Source organism: Chiloscyllium plagiosum, chromosome 1, assembly GCF_004010195.1.
Source record: "Chiloscyllium plagiosum isolate BGI_BamShark_2017 chromosome 1, ASM401019v2, whole genome shotgun sequence".
Taxonomy (NCBI): domain Eukaryota; kingdom Metazoa; phylum Chordata; class Chondrichthyes; order Orectolobiformes; family Hemiscylliidae; genus Chiloscyllium; species Chiloscyllium plagiosum.
Window position 1 is genome coordinate 8634473 of NC_057710.1, and position 9884 is coordinate 8644356.

At 44.0% G+C, this 9884-nt stretch overlaps 1 protein-coding gene and 1 long non-coding RNA gene across 3 annotated transcripts in view; one reads left to right on the forward strand and one right to left on the reverse strand.

The window, feature by feature from the left end:
• tlx2 (T cell leukemia homeobox 2) overlaps nt 1-6684 on the reverse strand; it is a 78692-nt gene extending 72008 nt beyond the window's left edge. Inside the window, exons 1-2 of one of the 2 annotated variants that reach the window (XM_043693369.1) lie at nt 6597-6684; nt 3429-4657 (exon numbers count right to left, since the gene is read on the reverse strand). In XM_043693369.1, the coding sequence (XP_043549304.1) occupies nt 3429-3882 (454 nt within the window). In that variant the 5' untranslated portion in view covers nt 3883-4657; nt 6597-6684. Of the gene's footprint in view, nt 1-3428; nt 4951-6596 lie in introns of those variants that run through there. The other variant, XM_043693278.1, reaches the window with a different exon arrangement.
• LOC122551486 lies at nt 4952-8809 on the forward strand. The gene is made up of 2 exons (XR_006312116.1): nt 4952-5035; nt 7437-8809. It is a non-coding gene; the product is annotated as an uncharacterized LOC122551486 (long non-coding RNA).
• The last annotated feature ends 1075 nt before the right edge of the window (nt 8810-9884 follow it).

Genomic DNA, 9884 nt, shown 5'->3' on the forward strand with positions numbered 1-9884 from the left:
TAAGCGACTGGGGTGATAGAGCGGGGACGGTTCGGGCTGAGGGGGTTAGAGGAGACCCCCCCAGAGCCTTTTGCTCCTCAGCAAACGGTTTTGCATTTCTTGCCACGGGGAGGAAAGTCGGACCGCCAATTCAGAATGATCCCGCGACGCCAGCTGATGGCTAATGACTGTTCTGGGAGGGCGAGACATTGACCGGGAGGAAGGACCACTGCCCTTGCTAGTTCTGCAATAAACTCCTGGCATCCCCCCCCCCCCCCCTTTCCACCTCAAGCGGCAGCTGGACATTGAGTTCAAATCTTCGCGACTTACTATTTCCAGGATAAATCAAACAGCTCCCTCTGAGATGTCCGTGCAGAAGCTTTTAAATCTGGAGACTCTGGGGGGGGGGGGGGGGGAACAATTGAAGCAAAACTCCCCGTAATTTCCTTGTAGCCAGGGCGTTATTTAAAAATTCACGCACAAGATGCTGGGGTCTCTGTCGAGTCCAGTGTACATTGCCCAGAAGGCAGGTAGGAGTCACCGCGGGAGTTAAATGTAGGCCACACAAGAATGGCATAGATTCATGGACGCTATACGAATCCACGGTTTTTTAATATTTTCTGGGGGGGGGGGGGGGTCATTCAAATTCCGCCGTCTGCGGTGGTGGGAATACCAACCCGGGTCCCCCTAACACTGCCTGTGTCTCTGGATTAACAGCTCACCCATCATGCCTCTGGGCCATCACCTCCAGTACTGCCAAGGATGAAGAAGGCAGCTCACCACCATCACCTCCTCACTCGGACCATACTGGCCAGCCAGCGACACCCACATCTCCAGAGCTATCCTTTAAAAACAACAACCAAAATTGCTCTGATCTGCTTTTCTGAAGCCAGGGGCTCGACATATTTCCAAGATCAGACACAAAAAAAATGTCCCTCTTGCATCCTGGAGATTTCCAATGTCACCAATTTTGATTAAAACCGTCGCTTGCAAAGAAATTCACTGGAGTACCGTTCACCGGAATCATTCTGAATATATTTTGTTATCCTGACAGCATGGACACGGACGCGGATATAGTATTGGAAGCGGCAGGTTATTACACTGATGCTGTCTGAGTGCAGGAAAGTTTATGGATTTGCAAAATGACTTGGAATTGGAATCCCTGGAGCCGGCGCTGCAGCCCACAGGACGAGAAACAGAAATCCATTTGGGGAAAACACAGAAGTGGGGGGGGGGGGGGGGGGGGTGGTTATGGAAGTCCTATTCATCCGCTATAGTCCACCTTCTCATCACCACATCTAAAATGCCCCTTCAATAACCGCCAGGAATGATGACCGATTACCTCGGGCATTTGAAACAAACACAGAGAACGCTGGACAAACTCAGCATCTGCAAAGAGAGAGAGAGAGAGCAACTCAGTTAACTTCAGACTGTCCACAGATACTGCCAGACCTGCTGAGTTCCTCCAGTAATTTCTGTTTATGTTTCAGATTCCCAGCATCCGCAGCTCTTTGTGCTACCCCGGATTCGTTTCTTTTGGTTTTGCAACAAGCCACTGGGATTTCTCAGTCGGCGGAGAAATTCAACGTTTCGGTCGTTAATTTCAACTCCGCGCTTTCATTTTGAAACAATGAGCGGATGACAGATCCATTTAGCACCCCCCCGCCCCCCCCAAAAAAAAAACAGCATATTTTTTTTTAAAATAGGCTTCTTCTAATTTAAAATGAGACGAGAACAAAACAAAAGAGCAGAATTTGTTGGAGGAACTGACGAAGGGTTTGAAAGATTCAACTCTCCACAGATACTGCCAGATTTGTTGAGTTCCTTCAACAATTTCTGTGTATGTTTCAGGTTTCCAGCGTCCGCGGTGTTACCTTAAAGTGGCTTGTATTTTCAAATGATCGAGATTAGTATAGGCAGGGTCTAGATTAGAATGGTGCTGGAAAAGCACAGCAGTTCAGGCAGCATCCGAGGAGCAGTAATTAGAATAGGTAAGACTAAACAACAACCTGGGGCCATTTATTTGTATCTGTGTATGTGTGTATGTGCATTTGGAAACAAGTTGTTCATATTCAAAGTATAAATTTCATGAAAGTGTAGGTTCAAATTATATTGAAGAAATTGATGCCCAGTTCCCTGAACGACAAGTTTTGCATTCAAACATTTCAAACGTATTTCCTACTTATTATTGGAGCGAATATCTGTTAATTTGATTATTTTTTTTACTGAGAGCAACAATAGACTGGATACGAGTTATGCTATTTGAGGGAGAAACCTTTGAAGGTTCAGCATTTGTACAGAGGAGGGTAACCAGCAACTCGACAGAAGCACCGAGAGACTGAGGGAAAACTGGCGGATGTGTAACAGTCCGACCGGAACCAATAAAACCTGACAACGTTCAATGAACGGGGGTCAGAGGCACGATAACTGAGGCTGCTCACATTACGGTCAGCGGGCCTCGACACCACATCATGAAGGGGGGCCTTCCACAGAGACAAATGGAGCCTTGGTTCGAAGCAAAATCACGTTTTGATATCCCGTAAGACACTGTGATCTATTAGACAAGTAAGGCAGCTGGAAAGGTTTAATAAGTACTGTTCAAGTCACAGTCTGACTCCTGGGGAAACCCGATTGATAAATTCACAGCCAGCGTTTTAAAAGATGCATGCACTTTGGAGACAGATACTGTTAAATATAGGATTAACGATCTACCAAGCACATTCCTAAATGCTAGAATATATATATATATTATAGCCATAATTCTGACTTTGGGATGTTAGTGTGTATTTCTATGGAGAGAGTTAAAAACTGAATAGGGCCCAACTCAATATTGAAACACATTATCCGAAACATCCCTTATAATTCCTCAGGGAGAAAATAAAACCAGCGGCCCCACTCCAGCATGGGATGGACAATGCGCCCTTGTTTTGATCAAAATGTTGTTTATTTTCATTAAATTTCAGAAGGAACGAATTTTCCATCGCATGATTAATTTCGATCGAGTTTCTTTTGCTTAAAACAACCACTTTCTGCAATTTTCATCCAATCAACACTACTCCATTCAAGATTCAAATCTCAGGCCTTTTTAAATAATCTTTCGCTTTCCATGTAACACTTATTTTGATTTTCAGCTCCCTCTCACCTAGACCTCCATCTCCCTGTCTCTATCCCACTTCGGATGTTTTGCTGCTTTGTTAAATATTCCTCATCATTCGGTTACGGGGTCTCTCTCCATCTCCTCCCCCACTGCTACATTTCATAGAGTTATTGATGAGAACAGGCCGGGAGACCACTCGGCCCGTTGTGCTTGTACCAGGAAGAACTCACCGGTTGCTCCAACTCTGCACATTTCTTGAAATAACAACGACACTTTGTTATAAAAACAAGAAACTGAAATACAGGTTATATCATTCATTCACCCAACACCCACACGGAATGCAACACCTCACCTGTTAATCTGTCTTTGGCAAATCGCTTGCTGCTCTCCATCCAGGGGAAAGTTAAATTAGATAAGTTTGCCATGTTGCCCATGCTGGGGAGACAGGGCACAGTTGGCATCCCGGCCGACAGAGGTGGAGGAGGTATAGGTCTGTGCGCGGGCACTCGGATCACCCCGGCCCCGCTGTTCATATTAAGATTCATATTCATACTTACATTCATATTCATAGACATGTTAACATTATAGGATCCCGGCAATCCGGCCATACTGCAGGCGTTATTGTAAGCATTACTGTAGCCATCAGGCTGGGAGTTGTACACGCTGGCTGCGATCTGGTAATCCGACTCAGCAACTCGGTTCGGGTGCATGCAACTCCCTGGCTCCGAATTGTTCAGGATCTGATCAATTCCAAAGTTTATGGGCTCATGTTGTGAGTGCGTTTGCTCAATTGCAGCATGATCCATGTTTTTTTTTAAACGCTATTTCAGTCGCAATTCTCCAATGTGTTGGTATTTGCTAATGCACACTCTCCCTCGCTCTCTATCTCTGTGCACCCCCCCAACAAATGTTTTGTATTTTTTTGCAAATGAGACAATGTCAAAATAAGCTCAAAAAGGAAAAATCCACACGGTCCAACGCTCTGGATTATTTGTTTTCTTTCTTCCTCCCGCCTCCTCCTGATTTGGGTTAATTAATAAACAAAATAAAAATGATATGTGTATATAATTATTTTCATATGTATATAAAATAAACAATTAAGAGCACATTTCCTCTCTGCCGAGTTAAATCCGACTTTCTGCAGGGAGCTGTGCCCGTGCGTCGAGAATCCTGGGGTCTTCGTCTCTCATTGGTCTCCTGCGCCCCTGATTGACAGTTCGGACACCGGCGACCTTCGTCCCGCCCTCCCACCAATTCCCGCACGGCCATTGGCTAAAACCGCACTCTGACGGACAGATAGCTGAGCCGATCGCTTTCGGAGTCTCCCGTGGGTGACGTCAACATTCGGCGGCTCCCCATTCAGAAACCGGGAGAACACCGTCCCTTTCTGAAGATCTCTATTTCCATTGGACGACCGCCGTTTGATTGACGTGAGCCTCTCGGCACGCGCGTCCACCTCTTGCCAGGAGCTGGAGGGTGGAGGAGGTCACTTAGCAAACGGGGAAAGATACAATTTGCAACAAAGACTCGAGAAAAAAAACAAAAACCGCCGTCCTCCCGGCCTCCTAAATATCCTTTCGGCTGGAAGAGAAGGAAAATAAACAATTAGTGTTAACAAAATGCATAGATGGGAAATCTCATCAGCAAATGCTCAAACAACTTCCTGAATTCGTTAGTCATGCACTTCTTCCCATCGCATCCCCCTCCTCCTACTTCGCTTTAATATTTTCAGAGACAATGCACGGCCTAATGCAACGTTAGCAAATTGGGTTTAAATTATTTAGTTCCTCAGATGGAGCGAGCTGCCTCAAGGCTTCACATGACCTGGAATTCTGAACTATTCTGGTAACTATTTCGAATGCAAAACAACCCCCCCCCCCCCCCCCCAAACAATTGTGTTAAAAATGCAAACACGATTACGGTACTGTAATCCGTTTTTCTACCTTCTCAGAATGTCTGGTAAGTATTCACCTAATTCGCATTCCTTATTTTTGTTCTGGGGGCGGGTAATTCAGTCTGTGTGTCGCATCTCGTTTTGCTCTCTCAATTTGGGAATTATTCCCATCAATGCGAATTTAAACCTATTACTGATGTCTTTACATATCATAGAGCTGATAATTATGTTATAAACACATCATCAAGCTGTTAATTATCAAAGAATGATAAGCAGGGGCGGCTGAATCCTTGCGTATGTAGTTTTATAATCTCTGCATTTTTTTACAAAATCAAAATCCGAGAGCGGTAATTATCGAATTGTCTTAAATTTCATTAATTCTATTTGCAAGGAAGTTTCAAAATGAAAATTTAAATCGAAATATTTTATATGTTTTAATAAAACAATATTCATAATGCAATTTACACCAATTGCAGATATGCCCTGCTAAGTGCCTCTCCACCTATATTATAGGACTTTAAAATAGTTATATATTTTTAAAAATACGGTGAGATTAGGAGAATTTAACCCATGTCATTTTCCCCTTGTAGTCTGTCACGAATTTTTGTGCTTTTAGTTTATTTTTATTCGGAGCACCACTGAGAAATATTCCTATTGTGTGTGTTTCTTTTCAATCAAATGGATGCCACTTTCCTCTCATTTTTACCACAATCCAACTCAGAAAACGGACAGTGATCAGAAACGAGGTAATGATACCAGTTTGAAATTTAATCTAGTCCAGAGCTAAAAAAAATTGCTGCCTGAAAATTATCGTCAATTAATTTGTTATTTTGATAATTAATTCGTTCGTGCTAGAATTGTCCCTTTCCCATACTTTGCATGACAAATTAAATCAATGGTGGTTATTAGATTTTGCACATTTTACACTATATGTTCAGAAATGAACAACGTTCAACTCATAAGAATATTCATTATTTATAATCTGATGTATGGGAATCTTTCTGATAGGTTTTCCCCCGAATTGTACTTTTCAAAAAGGTTAAAACCAGGAACTGTAGAAGCCCGTAATTAATAGAAAGTGTGGTGATATTATTGCAAATAGTGCCACGGCCGCTTTTACAAAAAATATAATATTCTGTTTGCTTCTGTAACAAATAAGTGGATTCAAAAGTCGTTCATTAAACGTGACGCGGCCTGGGGAGTCCCTGAAAGATCGAGCGATGCTTTATTTGAAGACTTTGTATAAATAGGATTTTTTTTTCCCGTTCGGCTTTGCTGATGTATTACCAAGAGTGACGCTTTTCATTACCGCTACCTGCGCGGGAGGCAGTAGATATTAATAAGATCAGCTACATTTAACACAATGCCACTATGTCATAATTTACTGATGCTCTCTTTATGAATTACAGCCCGGCTTTTTTTTTACTCCCTCTCCTTTTTTTTACCATTTCACACAACACACAATGTGTAGGCCATTCAGCCGGCCACGTTAGTGCTAGCTACTTTGGAAGTGGCGCCCGATTGAACTCCTCTCTTGCTCCTTTTCCCACTAATTCCGCCAGACATTTATCCTGCAATCCCCCCCCCCCTCCCCACACACACTCCCTCAGCAATTTTGAAAATTACCCCTTGCCCCGTTCTCTCAGTCGGCCGTTTCTGTAAGTAATCCCCGACCCTGACACCTCAAAATGTTCAGATTTGATGCGTTTGTATGCTGAGATTTCGGGGCGCGGTGATAGGGGTTGGTCGAGAGGGCATCAGGAACATCGTTCTCGTGTGTTTGAATTCGAGCCAATGTGGCTTATTGGCGCGGGTGCAATATCCGCGCTTCGCCCTCGTTAGCTATTAGTACAGGGCCAGAAAGGGACAAAAGCGATGTCTGATTCTGAATGGTCACTGCGCTGAATGAGCTATCCCTTCAGATTGAAAAAGGGCCTGTAACCAATCTAACCCAATCCAGAGATGTCTTGATCATGCACAAGGAAGTATTTTTAAAAATCTTCCAATGGTTACTTTATGTACATTTAAGGATGCGGAAATGTTTGAACTTGATTCAGAGCAATCCTCTTGAAAAGCTGAAACTTTCGGTTCTGTTATAACAGTTCTAACATCCTTCAAATACAATTGGCTTGTAAATTCGACTGTTAATAGACACCAGCTCTTTCCAAGTTCGACTCACCACTCTCCACTGAAATGTCAACTCATATGTTTTGCTCAGCTTGTAAGTAGAAGAATTTAAGAAAATTATTTACAAATCACACTAGAATCCATTTCAGGTTAAAGTGCCCTCCAGGAAATAAAAAAAAGAGCGTTTAATTCCATTTATAATTATATCACTTTTTGTTTAAAAATGGAAATATTAAACAGGCTTCATTATTTTCCCCATTTTCCTGTTATTGTACAATATTGGGGCAATTATCGAATGGTTTGTGTTTAATGTAAATTCAATCATCTGTTTCTTCCCAGCCTTTTTGTGCTAACTCAGAGCAAATCGAAACAAGATTGTTAAACGGACGGCTAAATTCGTTCCACGTTAGTGCGATTTATGGCACAAACTGCAATTATCCCCGGTGTTGACTTGCCTTTTTGTTAAATTCCTCAACGCTCATTATTACCGCTCGGATTCAGGGGCTGCGTTGCTCGTTAGAACCAACATGACTGAACCCACAGTTGCCAGTTTATCCGCTTCCCCCGGACCCACCTTCACACGAAGGGAATAAATAGACTGCGCTCAGAATGCCGCGGGATGACGGGCGAACGAGGGGATATTTTGGAATTTCGTGTGAATTTGATCCTGAGAGGAACAGACCGGCCTGAAGACAGTGAGGGTTTTAAATTCGTTGTTCTCTCTGTGAAAGAGATGGATGTACAAATAAACGGATGGATCAGAGTCACATCTAATAGCAATTGATGCGAACGTTAATAGACAGAAGTGAGTGAATGAGGGGGCAATGGAATTTAATAAAACGGCATGTGCCCCCTTTACCGTCCCCTCTCTGTCCCTATTCGTTTTCTCGCTCCTGTCTTGTCAGATTCGGAGTCTTTTTGTTCTGCGTTTCCCCCCTCACTTTCTTTTCTCTCGTGTTCCCACCCTCACCGATTAATCGGGCTTCTGTGTCCATTTTTGAACCAGGCTCCTTGACAGCCCGTTCCCACTCCCCAGTCTTCCCGCTAACCCATTCTCCGCTGCTGACACTCGGCTGGGCAGCTCAACAGAGCAGTGCCTGGGGTCAAACGCCCAAGTCCCTGGGCCCATGTTGAAATGCTGCCGACTGGGAGAAAACACTTTTTCCCCCGGATCCATCCTGAGCTCGGCCCTGTCCCATTCCCGGACGCGAGAGCAGACCCAAATGAGATTCTTGAATGAGACAAAATCAGAATCTCCCTCCAACTGGCACAAACGGCGCGTTTAAGCCTGATGATCTGTTTAGAACACGATCCTTATTAAATTACATTTAATGCAATCTCCCCACGAATAATTAAAACGCTTCCTGACATCTCCTTGCTGCATGGAGATTCCCGTTTAGTCGCTGAACCAATTTAAAAGGCGCCACACGTTAATTGAAGGCAGAATGGAACCGACACGCCGAGTCCGTGGATTGCACATTTAGCAGGGGATTGGAAACTCCCCCCCACCCCCCGTCATTATAAAAGCGAGGATTGCACTAGTGTCCAGTACAGCGACCCATTTCACACAGACCCCACGGACAGTCGACTCTCTGGCCGAATAGGAGACCGAACGAACGCAGAAAGACAATTGCCAGGATGGCCAGACTGAGGATGAGGACATCTTAAAGATTACGCGTCTCTCGAACAGCAACACCAATTACCTCCCCCCCCCCAAAAAAAAAACCCATCAGCAAACGAATAAAGGCACAGCAGTGAATCGAGACAGGATCTGTATCAATTTAAAATAAAAAAAACAGGGGAAATAACGAAATCTAAACAAATCTCAACGGGAGTTAGATTGGAGTGAAAAATATTTCGTTTTAAAAAAAAATTCTAATACATTGCACAAACAGAAATTGCTGGAAAAAGCTCAGCAGGTCTGGCAGCATCTGCGGAGAGAAATCAGAGTTAACGTTTTGGGTGGGATTACCTTTCTTCAGAACTCTACAGTGTTCTAAGGAGGGATCACTGGACCCTAAACGTTAAGTTTGACTTCCCTCCACAGATGCTACCTGACCTACTGAACTTTTCCAGCAATCTCTGACTTCGTTTCTGATTTCCCACATCCGCAGCTCTTTCGGTTTTTATTATAACACAGCATTCGGCACTGTTCTGATCAGCTCGCCAGCTGATGAAACCCTCACCGCTGCCATTTTTATGATTAATTTCTAGACTGATATTACAACTCCAGAATGGCATCCATTTTCCACCGCCTCAGGTCCGATCTTGCCTCACCAACCTTGGTCGCCTTCCATTGACTCCTGATTTCAAAAGTCCCTTCCACCTTTTCAAGCTCCAATCCTGATTGAAATATACCACCACCCTCCCACCCATCCCTAGCCCCAAACCCCCGCTCCACATCACCATGTCTCCTTGTTGCCCTGCCCTCATCTCCGTGATATCCCCCAGCCCCACAACCCTTGCAGACGTCTGTCTTTACAAGACCATAAGAAACAGGAACAGGAGGAGGGTCTTTGAGCCAGCTCCGCCATTCAGTTGGACCTTGGCTGATCTTACAGAGCCTTAAGAGTCATGCAGTCATACAACATGGAAATAACACACAGCTCCAACTTGGAACAGACATCCCAACCTGATCTACTACAGCTTTTGATCCACATCACTCTAAACCCTTCCTATTTATTTACCCATCCAGATGCCTTTTAAATGCTGCAATTGTACCAGCCTCCGACACTTCCTCTGGAAACTCGTTCCACACACCGCTCAGGTCCTTTTAAAATCTTTCCC